At 40.3% G+C, this 19193-nt stretch overlaps 1 protein-coding gene across 3 annotated transcripts in view; it reads right to left on the bottom strand.

The window, feature by feature from the left end:
* The window catches only part of Cped1 (cadherin like and PC-esterase domain containing 1), a 274567-nt gene that overhangs the window by 188079 nt on the left and 67295 nt on the right, over nucleotides 1-19193 (bottom strand). For all 3 annotated transcript variants that reach the window (XM_052721212.1, XM_052721210.1, XM_052721211.1), the window contains one exon: nucleotides 14889-14964. In XM_052721212.1, coding sequence (XP_052577172.1) covers nucleotides 14889-14964 — 76 coding nt within the window. The remainder of the gene's footprint in view (nucleotides 1-14888; nucleotides 14965-19193) is intronic.

The following is a 19193-nucleotide window of genomic DNA, read 5'->3' as shown; positions in this document are numbered from 1 at the left end:
AGGAGTAGTTTTTTAAAAAAATGGTCTCAACAGTTAATGCAATGAATCACAGGATTTGAAAGATGTTTGAGTCTGTCTCTCTTGCAGACAGAAGCATGTCTACCCCATCATTAAAGGGGAAAGCATCTTCCAAAGCTACTCAATTATTCATTTAATTACATTTCTGCCAGGACAGGTGTCCTTTCTAATCACAACTTTAGCTCAAAATGAAAGATTCTGACTCTGTGTAGGAATCTGAATGCATTTCACTTTTCTTATACTTTGCTGGAACTTTCATTTTCAGTTTCCATCAAGATTATTCTTCAATGAGATGTTTCAGATTGGGAAAGATTAAATACCTGTTACGGTGTATTAGTTTTAATAAATGTGTATTATCATACATATGACCTACAATGCATGTTCTAGAGATGAGTCATAACAAAAGTCATCCCATGAGCAATGTGCTGTGCAACATACAGCTGAGAAAGTTATGCACACTTCAGCTAACACTGCACGTTAATGGACTGTTCTTTTCTAATGTTGATGATATATTCAAGTCAAGTCAGGGTACTGGTCTGGAATACTGTGAAAATGAATGAAGGAATCCTTGAACACCTCAAACTTATTAACAGCTTTTTTTCTTTCATAATGCTTGCAATATTATTGTCAGCAAATATCTGTCTTTACCTCTAGAAAATGGCTGCGGGGGTGAATGACTATTGACTTCCCCTTCCCTCTCCCCCCTCCCCGCCCCGTGTGTGTGTGTGTGTGTGAGTGTGTGTGTAGACAGATATACATGCAGAGATCAGAAGTCAATGCCACACATCTTCCTCTATCATTTTCCACCATATTTTTTTTTTTGAAACAGGTTTGCTCATTGAACCTGGAGCTTGTCATTTTGTTGAGGCTGGCCGGCCAGCAAACTCTGGAGAGCCTGTCTTTGCCCATCCTAACTCTGGGATTATAGTCATAGACTGCTGGGCCTGGCTTTTTACATGAATACTAAAGATCTGTCTTAGAGTTTTTATTGCTGTGATAAAACACCACGACCAAAAGCAACTTGGAGGGGAAAGGGTTTATCTGGCTTACATTTCCACATCACTGTTCACCACTGAAAGAAGTCAGGACAGGAACTCAAACAGGACAGGAATGTGGAGGCAGGAGCTGATGCAGAGGCAATGGAGGGGAGCTGCTTACTGGCTTGCTCCTCAGGGCTTGCTTAGACAGCTTTCTTTTACAACTCAGGACCACTTGCCTAGGGATGGAAACACTTAACAATGTGCTAGGCCCTCCCACATCAACCATTAGCCAAATAAATGACTCAAAGGCAAATGAATTACAGACCATGGTAAGTGGCCATATGTGTCCTAGGAATTGAAATGGGATCTTCTGGAAAATCGCCCAGTGCTCTTAACCTCTGAGCCATCTCTCCAGGCCCAAGAGTCCAGATGAGGTTTTAATATTTCTGTCTAATGCACAATGGATATGCCAAGTTGGCAGAAGAATAACGTAGTTCCCAACTAACAGACTACAGCAAATGTTAGATACTTTTCCTTGTTTTCAAGGAAATGAAGCAAGGTTATGTTATCATTTTCTCAAATAATCTTTCCTTGATTTTGGCTGTCATTAGTTAATATATATAATGACAGTTCCTCCCTGGGGCTGTCTTAAAGATTGGTCAGCTGTGTGAGTAGTCAGAACATTTTCATAATTCAACAGTTTCCATGGGGTTCTTCCTACTTGCAGTCACAACTGAAATTCTCTCCAATGGATGATTTGGATTGAACTATTTCCCTTGGAAAACTGTGTATTTGAAGGAAGAAAGATGAGCTCCAGAAAGACAAACCAGTTCAGAGAATGTGTGTGTGTGTGTGTGTGTGTGTGTGTGTGTGTGTGTGTGTCCTGAAGTTTAAGGTAATAATAACTTTGCATGATGCAGAAAGTTAGAACTTCATGCTCATCAGCACATGGCAGCTGGGTAGCCTGTGGACAGCATCCAACTGTTGGTGCTCAGAAGAAGGAAGGCATGATATCCCCTCACTTTAAAATGACTCAGTGGTCATTCTGCCTGAAGAGTTCTGTGGTACACATATTACCAAACATAGATATTTGGTGGGTTTTTTTCTGTCAAATACTACTTTCCTTTGTGTCCTTTCCTATGTGGATTCTGTGCAATGACCAATCATAAGGCCCCTGACTCCCTGACTCCATCCATATCTTTCTCCATTAAAATGTACACATTGAAGTCCTAACTAGGGACCTAAGAACATGACTAGATTTGAAAATAAAGCCTGTTGGGGTATAAGATCAAATAAGGTCATTAGGATAGCCTCTAAATGCAGTGGTTTTTAACCTTTCTAATGCTGTGACCCTTTAATGTAGTCTGTCATGTTGTGATGACCTCCAACCATAAATTATTTTCATTGCTACTTCATAACTATAATTTTACTACTGTTATGAATTGTAATGTAAATATCTGATATGAAGATGGTCTTAGGTGACCCACATGAAAGGACCATTTAAACCCCAAGGGGGTCACAACCCACAGGTTGAGAACTACTGTTCTAATGTTACGTGCTGGTGTCATAAAAAGAGGAAATTAGAAGACACACGTATAAGACAGTCTGAGGACACAGCAGGAAGGTGTCATTTGCAAGTTGAGGAAAAGCCTCACAAGAATCCACATGAACTGACACAGTAATTGTGGACTTGTCTCTAGAAGTAGGCATAATACATTCTTGTAGCCTGTAGCTTGAACCACACAGTCTGTGGTACTCTGCTTCATAAGTACTAACAAAATTGCATCTAACAAACCACGAAAAGGAGCTATTCTCTTGGGCATAGTTTTGATCCAGGTGGCTGGTGGGCCATGGTCTCTCAGTTTGGGGATGCAGAGGATACAGAAGAATCATATTTCTAAACAGAAGAACCATACATATGTCTAAACTAGTAGTAAATGTCAGCTATCACCTGCATCATTGAGAGAGAGAGAGAGAGAGAGAGAGAGAGAGAGAGAGAGAGAGAGATCTTGTGACTCCGTCCCTAACAGCAGGATTGGATTTACTAGTTAGCAACCACATCCTTTGTGCTTGGGTTAATACTTTTCATGACATGGTAACCGAAGACATTGCACTGAATTTCAAATCCCAGTTGAGTGTAAGGGATAGAAAGTGTTGATAATGCACAGGAAAAGAGAAATCCTATTTTCTGATGTGATCTAGATAAACAGAGACATAAAGAATAAGGAAGAGCAATCAGGGAAGTGTCCCTGGGGCCAGCAGGAAAAAAGCAGAAAGGATAAAAAAAAGAAAACGGGATGGAAGGTCTGAACTACATTTCTTTCTGTATTAAGTATGACTCTTGAGTTCTGCTGCTTCTTTTGTGTTTGTTTTGTTTTTAATGTTTAGATCTAAATAAAAAATACCCAAAGAAGTCCACTGTGATCCTGACAGAGCCTCTTCCTTTCTGGTCTAGGTTTACTAGATGTTTACAGAATGTCTCACACACCCTGACTTTCTTTTATGTGACATATGCATAAAAGAAGCTGAAACACAACAGTCATCCAGAGTGGTAGAATAATTTCCTCTGGCTTGAATGCATAATCACTAACAATCACTATACTCACTGCCTAGAGAACTAACCTATGAGAAGAACCGAAGCATCCTTGGAGAGGTCCAGAGAGAGGCTTCTCACCATTGGTTCCCTGCTCCATCCTTGAGTGGTCAGCACTTAGCCTCCCCTCAAAGGAAATAATGAGAATAAAGCTGAAGACAGGACCAGCTGCAAGCTTGCCGGAGAGAATTCTCCATCCATCTCCAACCTGCATGCATGAAGATCAACGAACTACTTGAGAAGGAGCTCAGCTTGACATTTTTCATAGCTGAGAGGTGATAAGTAAGTCCTTTGGCTATCTGGAACATCACCGAGAGGAGGCTTCTACTGCAGAAGATTTATTTATAGCTTCCCAGCATACTCACTGATAGCAATCTAACATATTTCTAATTCTTCTACTGATGCAAATGTCTTATTAAAAATGGCTATAACTTCAAGGAATGAGACATGCTGCCTACTTATCTGGCTCTTGATCTCTGACCCATAGCATCAGATCAATACTTACATCACAGTGAGTAACTGGGCAAGTCTATCTGTGCATTGGCAAGCCCCTCTGACAAGTGGTATAGCTCTATTTCCAGAACTCCAGCACTCTCCACTAACAATCTTTCTATTTTCACTCATCTTTAACAACCCCAAACAGTAGTAATTATAACGCCGTACTGGTTTCTTCTCCCATGGTTGTGACAAAACTCTTAACAAATGCAACATAAGAAGGACAGGTTTCCTTTGGCTCACAGTTTAAGGCTGCAGTCTATAGGGCAGCCGCAGAGTGTAAGGTGGCTGGTCACATTGTACCCACAATAAGGAAGCAGAAAGAGACCAATGCTGGTCCCCAGCTGCCTTCCCCCTTTTCATTCAGGATGGAGTCACAGTTTCAAGAAGGTGGAACCCACAATCAGAATGGATCTTTGCTGCTTATTAAGCCTTTCTGAAAATATTCTCACAGACCTCCAGTCAAGCTAATGATAAAGATTAGCCATTCTGTCCATACTAGGGACAATGATCGGGCACTAAAGTTTAGTACTGAACTAAGGTCCCAACTTCAGGGAATCTCAGACCTTTTATGGAGAAGCAAATACAATGAAGACACATTACCCCACTGGAACATTCCACAAGGTGTAATAGGAACATAGCTGCAAGAATATACAGATATGTCTCCACAAATTGGACAGGCCTCACTCTGAAGACAATCTCAAAGCAATACCTGAAGAAACTATAGTTTAAACATACAAATATATAAATGTTCCTAGTGAGCATCACCTAATCAGTGACTCTGAGACATTCATTTTTTCTTTATATATCTGTTTCATTATAAAATTAATAAGCTCAATTTGAAAGGACCATGTCCTTGGCCTGTCACTTGGATTTACCCAAGCCTTTCTTGAAGGATAAAATATTGTACCAGGTGAATTGTTCATCTAATTTCCTAGCCCAACTAATGGCTGGCAACATCCTGAGGAGATACTCTTCCACAATCCACAGCCATGCTGTCATACTCCACTAGCTTTTCTTTTGACATATGTTCTGATCACAGAGCAATGGACCTTCTCAACAATGGAGATTCAAGAACTCCCATTTTGTTCCCCTTGCCTTCACATGGATCACATTTTTGTGATACATTTGTATTTGCTACAGATATGTCTCCACAAATTGGACAGGCCTCACTCTGAAGACAATCTCAAAGCAATACCTGAAGAAACTATAGTTTAAACATACAAATATATAAATGTTCCTAGTGAGCATCACCTAATCAGTGACTCTGAGACATTCATTTTTTCTTTATATATCTGTTTCATTATAAAATTAAAATAAAAAATACATTCAGTGAGTGCTAGTAGTGTGGTGTGGTGGTTTAAATGAACATGGCTCCCATAGGCTCATAGGGAGTGCCATTATTTGAAAGGATTAGGACATGTGTGAGCTTGTTCGAGTAGGTGTGGCCTTGTTGGAGGAAGTGTGTCACTGGGGGTGGGCTTTGAGGTTTCAGAAGGTCAAGCCAGGCCCAGTGTCTCTTTCTTTTTTCCTGTTGTCTATCGATCCAGATGAAGAACTCTCAGCTCCTTCTCCAGCACCATGTCTGCCTGCATGCCGCCATGCTCCCTGCCATGATTATAATAGACCAAACTTCAGAAACTGCAAGCCAGTCCCAATTAAATGTTTTCCTTCATAAGAGTTGCCGTGGTATCTTCACAGCAAAATAATACTGATAAGACATTTGTTTTGACCTGTGTTTTTCAAATATCTTAGAGGGTAACCAGGTAATGGGAGAGGTTGTTTCAGGTGTGATGATCAACTTAAGTGGTGATGGTTGCAGGTGATTTAAAATCCCAGGAGTAATGTGGTATTTTTCCATTAGTAATGGGAGAGAGACATTCTCAGAATAGATACAGCACACTCAGGTGATTTCCTCCTGTGCTTTTTGTGTAGGAGCAGAGAATACCTTGTTATAGGAGCTGTAAGTTTGGTGGACTAAGGACAGGCGTGGGAGAGCCAAACAAATGTTACAAGGCTGTGGGGAAGTACTTCTGGTGACTGACAGTGGTCCAGGTTAGACAGGAAAAGGTTATGAGAAAAAAATGACATACACTTTAAAGTTGAAAACTTGAAAGTACCAGGAGTGTTACTCAGGCAGATACTGTCTATATTCCAGTATCTACATCCAGACTCAGTGGGTTCAGAAATGAAGAAACTTGAAAGGCTATGATTCCAAGGTGCAGAGTTAGTTGGAGCTTTCAAATTTATCAACTCTGCTGATGCAAATCATCAAGAAAAAACCATGAAAGTGAAAAACTAAAGGCAAATAAATTGAAGGTCATAGAAGTGATGATCTCAGAGAGTTGGGAGCCTAGGGTGATGACAGGGACATCTGTCTGCACAGACATCAGAATTCACGAGAAGAACCAGTTGGAAGGAGTAAGTTAACCCAGGGATAACTTCTTATGTAGTATGGTGAAATATTTCAACATTGACTGACAGCCAGAAGAAAGGGTAGCAAGACTCAAAAATCACCCTTCCCAACACCAGAATTAAGGTGTTAATAGAAAACCCAGCTTCATCAACTGTAGGACTAGCAGAGTTTGTTTTTAGAGGCAAACAGAAGCTGAACTCACTAAGGACTTGGGGAAATGTAAAGACATGGTGGGGCGGGGAGCAGACAGTAGAGGGGTGTGTGGAAGAAGAGACAAAGGAGGCTGAGGCCACTGGAGGGAATCCAGGGAGCTCTGATTTTACATGGATATGATTAATGAAGAAGGGACTTCCAGCATTGCAGTTCTGCTCAGAGACTCAGACTCTGGAATTTCCTGCCGTCGCCTCTTTTCCTCTGCCATGTCCCCAATCTATACCAGACAGAATCCTGGAGAGGTATCAGTTGTCTGGCTTCTCAAACCTAGGCATTTGTTGTGGCAAATGCCAGGCCCCTGCAAGCATTTGGGTGTGTGGGTGATGTTCTAGATAATCTCCCCGTCAATGGGATCAGAGCACTGGAGAGACTGTTGCCTGGCGTTTAATACACGGACTTCCAAAGGGGACCTGAAGGCTTGTCTTATCTCTTTATGGCAGGGTGGATACAAATCTCTCTTTCTATAAGGTAGATACTTGGCTGGACTTCACAGATACAACATGAGAGCTTTGACCTGGTCACTATGGAGATGGAGAAAGGTAGATGGTTCCTGTAAGCTTTGGGGATGGGTGGCCCGGGAAGAACTTAAGGGAAACTAAAATGTACTTCCAGAGAGTCCACCATTTAGACACTCACCGAGTTCGTGAACTTCTTTTCTAAAAATGAAAATATAACTAAGAGAGATGATTGGAGTAAGGATGTAGTTTAGTATGAATTAGTTCCATCAGCTTACTTTCTGCTGTCACCTTGCTCAAGTCATACTAAAGAAGTGAGAATTTTACTTGGAGGAAATACCTTGCATCAGGAATAGAATCGCATGTAGCACAGAAGGCAAGGGTTTATTTGGAGTTAGAAAAGCAACCACTAAATGTACCTCCCCATGGGAGGCCTTACCTGCTTATAGGTGGGAATAGGGGTGTGATGGGAGGGGGAGACTGAAGGGGTAGGAGGAGGGATCTTTGATTGGTATGTAAAATGAATAAAAAAAATTTATTAATAAAAAAAACAAAAAAAGAAAAGCAGCTAGACCAGTGGTTCTCACCCTTCCTAATGCTGCAGCCCTTTAATACAGTTCCTCATGTTGTGCTGACCCCCAACCATAAAATTATATTCATTGCTACTTCATAACTGTAATTTTGCTATTATTATGAATGGTAATATAAATCTGTAGTTGGAAGATTTTCTGTGTCCCATCCAGCTGCAGCAGTCCAGCAGCCTGCTTATAAAATAATCATTCAGAGGTTTATATTAATTATAACTGCTTGGCCATTAGCTCAGGCTTATTACTGACTAGCTCTTGCACTTAAATTAACCCATAATTCTTATCTATGTTTAGCCATGTGGCTTGGTACCTTTCCTCAGTTCTGCCTTGTCATCTTGCTTACTCTGTGTCTGGCTGGCAACTCCTGACTCAGCCTTTCTCTTCCCAGAATTCTCCTTGTCTGCTTATCCTGCTTACACTTCCTGCCTGGCTACTGGCCATTCAGCATTTTATTTATCAACCAATGGGAACAACACATTCACAGCACACAGACTGACATTCCACAGCACTTTCCCTTTTTACTATGTTAAAACCTTCCTTTTGAATAGAAAGAAAAGGGGAAATGATGGGTGATGTCATTGTGTATGCTGTGAATATGTGTTGCTCTGATTGGTTGATAAATAAAGCTGTTTGGTCAATGGTGAGGAATAAGGTTAGGCGGGACATTCTAAAGAGAGAGAGAGAGAAAAGCAGAGAGCAGAGGAGACGCTGCTAGCCGCCGCCAGGAGAAGCAAGATGTAAAGATACTGGTAAGCCACAAGCCATGTGACAAAGTATAGATTTATAGAAATGGGTTAATTTAAGATATAAGAGCTAGCTAGCAAGAAGCCTGCCATGGCCATAGTTTAAATATAATATAAGCCTGTGTGTGTTTATTTGGGTCTAAGTGGCTGTGGGACTGTTGGGCCATGGAAGCTAGGCAGGAAGCTACATAAATATCTGTGTTTTCCAATGGTCTTAGGCTACCTCTGTGAAAGGGTCATTCAACATACACATACACACCCCACCCCCAACAAAGGGGTTGCAACTTGCAGGTTGAGAACTGCAGATTTGAAGCTCACAGAAAACACAGAGGAAAATGTCAGGATTCTAGAAAGGCAAACTTTGGAAATATTAGACCTGGAATGTATTTCATGTATATATATACATTGTCAGTCAGTGCTAAAAATTACTTCAATTATGTTATATTAATGATGTATCTTATATTTGGTAATCAATAATTAGAATTTTATAGGGTTGTATTCTGTTTGGATGTAGCAAATGTATTAAATTTCATTTGTTATAGTTTTTCTTTCTTTTTTTGGAACTGACGTGTTACAAAAAAGCAATAGAGATGTGGGGATGTGGGTCCTAAAATGACCCAAGTGTTATTTCTGAGGGGACATCTTGGTTTCTTTTTAAAAGTTCATACAAAAGCCAGGGCTCAGACCTAAGATACAAATTACTTGAAAGAACGAAGAATATTCAAAACAAAAACCTTGGCACAGTCCAAACCAGGGCCCCTTGGATGGTGATGCTGCACTGAAAAGAAAAAAACAACAACTCACAACCCTGCACAACAGTTCTCTTATGTGAATGTTTTTGTAGTTCAAATATGGGAAAGCAATTCCTTTTATCAAAAAAAAAAAAGCAAATCTCATAAAAGGCACAAACAACAAGTCGCGCCAACTAAATACTATAAAAACTTTCCCCCCCACAAAAGGCAAAGTATTAAATGGCAAGACAAAAATAAATCTTTTCCCTAGCTAGAAAATTTTCCATGGGTGTGTGCTCTCCCGTATGAGTCACAAGTCTAAGGTCAGGTAGATACTGGCTGGGGAAGGAACACACCCTGTGAGCTCTACATATTGTCTCTGACCAGACTTCTGCTTCTGGCCAGAACTCTGCCTTCTTTCACTTGTCTGGGTTCCAAATACATCCGCCCATACGTCCATCACTCTGCTCAGCATCTTGATATTTATGTATTTTTGAAGACAAAGCACTAGACATCAAGTCTCTATGGCATCACGGGATCTTACAACATTGCTGACAACTTCCAAGTTCAGTATTCTTATAGAGTAATAAACAGATGCAAAGCTATATTACAGTAGTTACCCAGGATTGAATACTGATTATGCTTCAGAATGAGACCTTGCCATGGTTCTCCAAAACTGATGGAGACACCTGTCCATGCATCTTTCATATTTTGGCACATTTTACAGACATATTAACAATTTTTCTTCCAAACTATTTTTTCAAAGATATGTATATAATGGATAGTCTTGAAAGATAGAAATGACACTCCAGAAAAGAGGGAAAGTTTTGTTCTGTGTCTATGATAGCCCAGACTGTCCTTAGCTCCTTAAGCAGTCAACGATGACCTGCAACTTCCTTATCTTCCTGCCTACACCTCTAGGATTACAGGCAAGCACCGACATGCCTGTGTTCATGCAGTGCTGGGGAACTGAACCTAAGCTTCATGCATGTAAGCAAGCATTCTGCCAAGCGAGCTCACTGCCTGTTATAAAATATACAAACCCTCTAAGTCCAACATTCCTCTTCTGAAATGCAGATTCATAGGTGTCACCCAGCCATGCGAAGGTGAACTAAGATGTAAAGAACAGATATGAATGCTGGGCATTCCACATGCTATTAGTGCTGCAGATACCAGCTTCATTTCTTTCTGACTTAGACATCTTGTATCACCCAATAATATCCATAAAAGTGTAGCATGTGTCTTGTGAGCTGAGAAATAAGGCAAATCTCACATCTATCACAGTTTTCCCCAGAAACATAAAATCCTTGTGATAATCAATCATAAAAAGAAAAAAAATTGAGTAATGTGAGGCTGCGGCTCAATTTTTCAAAAATAGGGTAGTCCAGCCACCATTTATTAAGCATATGTATTAGGTACAATACACAGCAAGATTTATTTTTAAATCAAATGATATATATAATACGTGTGTGTGTGTGTGTGTGTGTGTGTGTGTGTGTGTGTACACATATAATTCACTTGACTTTAAAAACTAAATATATAAAAAGGGCTGGAGAGATGGCTCAGCCGTTAAAGGCTAGGCTTACAACCAAAAATATAAAAACTAAATTATGAAATAGGCACCATTACCCCCACTTAAAGATTTGAAAACAAAAGCAGTACCAAAATAATTCCATAAAGTTAAGTAATTCATATTGCTAACTAGTGGCAAAGCTAAAAACCTCTGGTTTCAAACTTTTATTAGCCTCTAAACAATACACAGTCTAAAACAGTGCAGGCTATTTAAACAGAATATGTTATATAGCATTATGTTTAATTTTGTTTTTCTATGTTTGTTTTTCCTCCAAAAATAATAGCTGCTAATTGAGCACTTATATATTGCAAGTATAAGTTTTTGCTAAAAATTTCATATGCATCATCTTATTTTCCTATTTTCTGATGATCAAATTTGGTTTCAGACAACTTTGCACATGCGTGCAATATACAGCTACCACTGTCACCTACCTCCTTATCACCCTGTCAACTCCATTTTCTTCCCAACAAGACAAATCTCTTTCTCCCCCTACCCCGTACAAGTGCATTAATTTTGTTTGTGACCCACTGAGACTGACCATACTCTGTGTTCGCCACAGGTTTGACGCTGTCTTCTGCAGCTCAGCAGGTTCAGCAGTGGGTCAGTGTTTCATGTGCGTTATCTTGTTTTCATGATTCTCTTTCTGAGACAGTGTGTAACCACCCCAGCTGGCCTCAAACTCACCATCGTGCCTCATCTCCTGAGTGAGGGAGTAGAGCCGCACACCACTGTCCTCAGCCCATCTCACCCCTTGAATGACCCCATACACCAAGTACTAGGGTGTTATTACCCAGACTGCACTCACTATTAAATATTCAACATTCACAGCAATGCAATTAGTTTCGGTCTGTGAATAAGTTTCTATTATATTTTGTGTATTCGTAAACAAAAGCACCACAAAAGCTACTGTCTATAAAGTTCAAATCAGAAAATAGTGCTGTAGGTACTTGTTTTAAAGATAGACACTTAAGAAGATTATCTTCAGCTCAAGAAAGATAACATGGTAGGAGAAAGGATTCCACAAAACTATCTTGCTACTCACAGAGATAAACAGAAAATGAGCACTGGAGAGAGAGACAGACATAGAGAGAGAGAGAGAGAGAGAGAGAGAGAGAGAGAGAATAAAAAGGACTACATATTTCTAGAACTGATCATTTTTTTCAGAGTAAAGTCATTTCCAAATGAAAGAAGGCAGAAATGTTTCCTAATTTTATGGGAGCAAGGAAAATATAATATATCAGACTTTCTTGAGGAGTGTGTGTGTGTGTGTGTGTGTGTGTGTGTGTGTGTGTGTGTGCACATTTAAAAATATTTCATACTACAGACAGCCTTCACTGCCATGCTGTCCTTCTGTTTCCCATGAAAATAAAAGGCTTTTGTTCTGAACCAACCACGCTTACATGTAAATTACGGCAGGAAAACAGCCACAACATGTTAACACCTGGAAGCTATGCTTAAAATGCAGACAATTTGGGGGTGGGGATTATCTTAACTAAAGGAACTCTGGTATTTATTAACATTTAGTGGTAGAAATAATTGTTTTACTTAGCCCAGAAGAGCATTCTTTTTTGTTTATTACTTATTTATTTGAGTGTATACATGTATGTGCAGGGGTGTTTGCATGTACACACACCTGTGTACGGAGGACAGAGGCCAACATCAAGTGTCATCCTCAATCACTCTTTACCATGTTTTTGAGACAGGGTCTCTGATGGGTCCTGGAGCTTACTGCATTGGTAAGACACAGATGTTGGGAATCAAACTCAGGTGTGCACGCTTAGGAGGCAACGGTTTGCTGACTGAGTCATCTCCACAGACCCACAATATGTTTTTACAAAATAACATGCTAGCTGGAGATGCAGCTAAATGACAGAGTGTTTTCTTGGCATGCCAAGGCTCTGATTCAGTTCCTGTCCCTGCAGGGGAGATAGGATGGGGTGAGATGGGGACCTCAAGACAGGGTGAGGGCACACATATGCTAAAACCTAAAGCACTTGGGAGTTAGAGACATGGGGATCAGAAATTCAAGGACAGTATTGGCTACTCAGGGAATCTGAGGGCAGGCTGAGTTACCCAGGCTTCAGCTTCAAAATAAGTAAATAAATAAACAAGTAAATAAATAAATAAGCCAGAGACTATGCAGTCAGCCATAACTGTATGGTGAAATAACACATACAGAACAAAATTCACTCATTGTTTACTCTAGAAATGTATCTTAAATTTAAAGAAGAATTGCCGATTTGTTTTCATTTTAATCCCTGGTAAATGGAGAGGAGACTGTCCTCAATATAGAAGGGCACGCCTACAAGGCTGACCCTTGACTGGGAGGCAAAACTCCACGGGAAAGGCAGTGGGTTACAATATGCCATGCTTTCCGACTCTAACAAGGCATAAATTAATAAATACAGAAATGAAGTCATGCCGATCTAAATTTTCATTATGTAGTAAAACACTTCCTAGGAGCACACATATTAATGGGGTTTAAACAGGAAGTCTGAGGTACTCTCACCAACGAGTTCTAAGGTAGGCTATAATTTTATCTGTGAAGACGTATTTCATCTCTAGAGACTCACTTCCCTTCTGACGTCTGTTCCACTCAGGGAACTGTGCAGGAACTGATGGTAATCATTTTTCTCCCCAATTCCTGATACTATGAAGATAGAACTTCGTTGAGTATCTTGCCTTAAACATAGGCAGATGATTTCAGAGAGGAAAAACAAAATTTTGAGAACAGAATAACTGCTATAGCTTACTTCCTGTTGCTGTGATAAAACACCATGGCCAAAAGCAACTGAGTGGGGAGAAGGTTTGTTTCACGGAACAACTTGTAATCTACCATAAAGGGAATTCAGGGCAAGAACTCAAGGCAGGACCTGGAGCAGAAGCCACGGAGGAGGAGTGCTGCTTACTGGCTTGCTCTCCATGTTCAGTCTACTTTCTTATAGAAACCAGAACCCCCTAGGCAACCTGTGTTGGCCCTAGCCTACAGTGGTCTGGGACACATCAACCAGAACCCCCTAGCCCACCTGTGCTGGCACTAGCCAATAGTGGTCTGGGCTCCATCAAACACTAACAAAGAAAACATCCCACAGTTTTGCCAATCTGATGTAGATATTTTCTCAGTTGAACTTTCCTCTTTTCAGATGACCCTGACCTGTGTTTGGTTGAGAAAACAAAACAAAAATAACTAGCACAATGACATAATCATAAACCTCTTTAAAAATTCAAGTTATAATCTGCAGAAGGAAAGAGTTCCTAAGAAGACAGGAAGTGAAGGTCAGGGCAAAGCACTCCGTTGCAGCTACAGCAACCATGGGCGGTTCTGGGGGAATGTTGTGTATCATGGACTCTAGGTGTATTCATTTTGTATAGACAGTGGTTAAATATTTTAGTCTTGTTTTATAGTTTGAGAAAAAGACAGAAAACTAGAGATATTGTTCAAGACTTCATAGCTACTTAGTTGTGGACTTCTTTTCATACAGAGATTTTACATTCTTCCTAAGGCAAAATTAATTAATATTCATGGTGATGTTGAGAAATGAAGCTAACTTTAAATTGTGTCCAGAGTAGTATTTTAAAGGATGAAAGTGTGCAATATTTGTCTCAGTTTCTGTTCAGTAGATTTATTTAATTGTTTGTTGTTGTAAATGCATGTGTTTAGGTTTCCATACAACTCAGCCTTCCACAACAAATGCTTTATTTTCTCTGCAGTTATGTATAAGTAAATTTTAGAAACATTAAAAATATAGAACCACAAAAAAAAAAAATTCAAGTTATATATAACTAAGAACTACAAGAGCAATCATTTTTAAACTAAGGCAGAGTTAGTTTTAAAAGAAAACATAAGACAAATAGAAACAGCACTGGGCAAGCCAGAGGGAGAAAACAAAGGACTAAAGTACCAGTCGTACTAGTACGAGGTATCATCAGGGCCTTCCCAAAGCCTGGGCATTAGGGAAGACTTGGGACAGTGGAGTTGATAGAAGGGGAACCAGGATGATGTGTTGAGGCCTTGTTATTTGTGACTTATACAGAAGCCTCCAGATGTCAAATGCTCATGTATCAAGAGAAAACTAAAGGTTACCTGGAAATCTTCTGATCATTTGACACAAGCCTTCTTTTCTGCAAAGCTGAAGCTGTATTTCTGGTAATACATTTATCTGAAAAGAATGAAAAAGATCCTAGTGATTTAAGGGTTCACAAATGATGAGGCCTAAAGGGGAGAGAGAGAGAGAGAGAGAGAGAGAGAGAGAGAGAGAGAGAGAGAGAGAGAGAGAGAGAGAGCGAGCTAGGGAGCAAGCTGTAGGTATCCATCATCTGCTGCATCTGCATCCAGCCATAAAAGTCTGCAAGTGAGTGCTGTCAGGAGTGACAAAGTTATTGATTTGATTACATAAAACGGAAATTTGCCCTCAGAAATCTTCAAAATATTTGGGATGAACTTAGGAAAACTTTTGATTTCAAAGCTATCATATTTGCTAGAAATAAAAGATATACTTATGTCCAATATAGTAACACAGCTTCATAGTTGCAAGTGGCAAAAACATCACTTAAGGACGAGAAGGCCAAGCAACCGAAGTTCCAGAGGCTACAGTGCCTTGTACACTCAGGTCTTCAGTGGGGAGCCTCACATACGGTCTTGACTTCATAATGAAAGACATTGTTGTTTCACCCATTTAAAGACCAGAAACCATTCTATAAAGAGTTTAATTCTCTCTCCTCTTGTGACTTTACAGTTTGATTAACGAGCTACATGAACTCATCCCAAACTAAAACCAAATATGGTAAAACTTGTTAAAGCTGGAGAGAGAGAGAGAGGTGGGGGTGGGGAGAGTTGTTTAAATCAGCTTGAAGATCAGATTTATTCTTGAGGCATTATTGATTACTTTCAAATTAATTCACTCTCCCCCAATAAAGTATTATAGTTTCTTCAAACATGTCCTGCTGGCATGACAAGATAAAAGTCAACTGTGTTGGACAAAACAAGGGAAGGAGACACGGATGCAGTCCTAATTCTGCACTTGACAGAATCTTGACCTTGAGCACGGTTTGCTTGTTTGTTCTCAATTTCTTCATTTGTACAATAAAGCATGTAGAACCTTGAGTACCTCAGCTGCACTTTGATCAATTCTATAATAAGATGTAGCTTTTTCCTAATGATTCGTTTAAAGTGCTTTGCCCGAGTCTGATGAAATCTTCCCTGACACATGGAGTCATATTAACGTATTCATTTATTCAGCAGACTCTCTGTTGCCCAAGTATAGCTCCAGGGAGAACAAGCACAAGCCCCTTCCCAGGTCCGGTGAGCCCAGTCTCTGGGCCTAGGCATGGACAGCATTCCTAAACACTGCATTCTGATGCCAACGCCTACTGCCCTCGCATGTGTTCGCTCTAGAAATCAAGGAAAGCTATCAGTGGCGGACACTTACGGTTTTAGGGTTGTCCACATTTCTCAAATTCAGAAGTGGGTAATTTCAGAGTCTAAGTGCAAGGAAACAAGGACTTTCCTAATGCCCTGGTTCACCAGTTTAGAATTCTTCAGACGAGCTGAAGGGATGGACAGAGGACTACAAAAGCTTCAAAAGGCAATAAAACAGAGTTATTTTTCCTTATGTAAGGCAAAATAACTCAGTTGCTAACGTTTAATAGAAATTTTAGTGAAAGAAGGATCCAGAAAATGAACAAGCCCTGGAGAAGCAGCATTGAAAATCGTGGACTAGCACACTCCACTCTAACCCTCCAAGGGCCTCAGAGACACGAGCTGCTGTTGTGGAAGCTTAGAACACGTGCTCTGCCTTCCTCTCCTACCCAATCAGGAGGCAACAGAAGCCTTCTGACTCGAAGGATTCGTAACTGAACAAGTGGCCCTGAGAGTTTATGGAGCTACTACCAAGGCAGAGGATGCCAGCACAGACTTCAGACAGAGGGCGGAGTCCTGTGTCATCTCAGAGGGTGCCATCACACAAAGTGCTAGATCAGAATGACATCATGCAAAGACTACCTTCCCAAAGGCAAACGAAGCCAAGCCAAGCACCGTTCTACACTCCTGCTTCTACTTTCCTAACCCTCATCTAATGACTCCCTCTGCACTCCTCTCCTCCAGGGTGTGACTTGAGCCTTCACTCCTGCAGCCAGCGTAACTGTGGTGGTATGTGACCATGGTGACATGTGACACCAAAAATGTCATCTCCCTTCAGCTCTGGAAGTGAACACAATACCAAGACGTGAAACTGGCCAACTCAGCAAAAGAAGCGAACCACTTAAATACCACACGTCACACAGTCACTGAAAATCAATCATGCCCCACAATGAACCGTCGGAGCTAACAATGCTCTCTCACAGTCTAGTGAGTTCTGTCTTAATGTGTATTACAAAATATAGAAGACCTGCATCATTATCAAGTGGAATATTGTCAAAGGAGTTTTATCTGGATTAGCTAACTTATGTGATGCGTTTCTCCAGCATAACATTGCAACAACTATTTTAATAACATTTACTTTTTATTGTATATTTTATGTGTGTGTATGTGTTCGTGTGGGTAAGTGCCTGTGGGGGGCACGATGCACTTATCCATGTAGGTCCATGTAGGCAGAGGTGGAAGAGCTAGCTTGACTATCGTCTTTGGCAAGGCCATTTACCTTCTTTGACACAAGGTATCTCATTGGCCGGTAGCTCAATGATTAAGCTAGACTGGCTGTCCATGAACCCCAGTACTGACATTTCAAGGACATGCCACTATACCAGCCATTTATATGTGGGAGCGACGAGTCAAGCTGGGACTCCCACTTGCTGCTTAACTGCTCTGCTGGTTGAAAGATTCCTCAGTCACTTAATAATAACCTTTATTTTTTAAAAGGACAGTTCTGGGTTCACCACAAAATTGAGCAAAAGTCATAGAGATTTCTCATATATGTCAGAGCTCCCATGCATACATGTCCTCCACCAATATCAATGTCACAGAGTAGCTATTATACTTGCTATAATTAATACACCATTAACAGTAAAAATCATTTTTAATAAAACTTTTACTCTTGCTGGTGGGTGTGTGAATATGTGCACACTTGCACATGTGTGGGTGTCTATGCGTATGCATGTTAACATGAGTGAGCACATGTGTCTATATCTTATAAGAGGTTAAACGTCCTCTATATGTATATTTTTGCATGTATGATATATATGGACATATATATGTGGTGAGAGAAGTAAAGATAGAGAAACTACTGTTTTTCTTTCCTTTGTATGAAACCCCTTTCACAGGATTAGAAAGTGTATATAAAATGGTAATAACATTCACTACTGGGATAGTTCTTAGAGATACCATTGGGAAGGACAGATATATACATTTTAAAAGATTTCCATTCCCAAATACACCTCCATAAACTTACTCTGTCATGAATATATCTAAATTGTTTCTATTGCAAATTATCATGAGCAAAAGTGAAAGTCAGGTCTGGGGAATGACTCAATAGACACCCAGAGGTCAGGTCCCCCCTCTGTGTGAGAGGCCAGGCAGGTGTGACAGCCTTCCTGTGATCTCAGCACTGGGGAGGCGGAGACTGAGGATTCCTGGGGCAAGATGGCTAGCTAGACTATATGGAATTGGAGAACCTTCCACAATACATAAAACAGAAAGCAACCTAAAGCGTCACCAGACATCAACTTCAGGTCTCCACAGACATGCACACACACATGCACAGACACACATGCTCACACATGTTAACGTTCACACATACACATATACACATACCCACAAGCAAAAGAAAGAGCAGAAGTCTGATTTCTTTTGAAGCATTTTTCATTCAAAAAGGCAAAACCATTATATGGATCAAAAGTATTTGGAAAGTGTTTATAAACTTAAAAAATAAAAGCTTTGCAACATTATCAACTAACTAAAGAGGATGAATATTTAAATTGGGAATATTTAAAATAAATAAGGAGTCGATGGGAAATTTTTCTGGTTATTCTAAAATGGAGAGTGATAAGAACACCACATTGGAGTTTACAGAACATTCTCTCTGCTCATTTTATCTGTACAGATGTCACGATATAGGCCTTCTCCCAAGGCTGCTCAGGGTCATCAACAAGGAAAATAATTAATGCCAGAAAACTAGGAGACCCAGCTAGTCAAAGAAAGAAAAATCCTTCTCTTCTGTCTTCCAAACATAATCACCATTCCATTAAATTAACAAGGAAATGCCCTGCATGCTTTCCAGTGAGAGCCATGTCAGGCTTTCTCAGCGCTCTGAATACTGAAATCAGCATCTGGTTTTAGTGACTGCTAATCCCACAAGCATTCAAAGCTAGGAATGAATCCCTTTGCTTCTGAAACACTACCACACATCTCCTTGAGATGAGAAGAACTCCAGTTAGTTACGGCAGAATTACCTCA

This window comes from Peromyscus californicus, unplaced genomic scaffold, assembly GCF_007827085.1.
Source record: "Peromyscus californicus insignis strain IS unplaced genomic scaffold, ASM782708v3 Scaffold_6__1_contigs__length_162567912, whole genome shotgun sequence".
NCBI lineage: Eukaryota > Metazoa > Chordata > Mammalia > Rodentia > Cricetidae > Peromyscus > Peromyscus californicus.
This window is presented reverse-complemented; position numbering and strand designations above follow the sequence as displayed.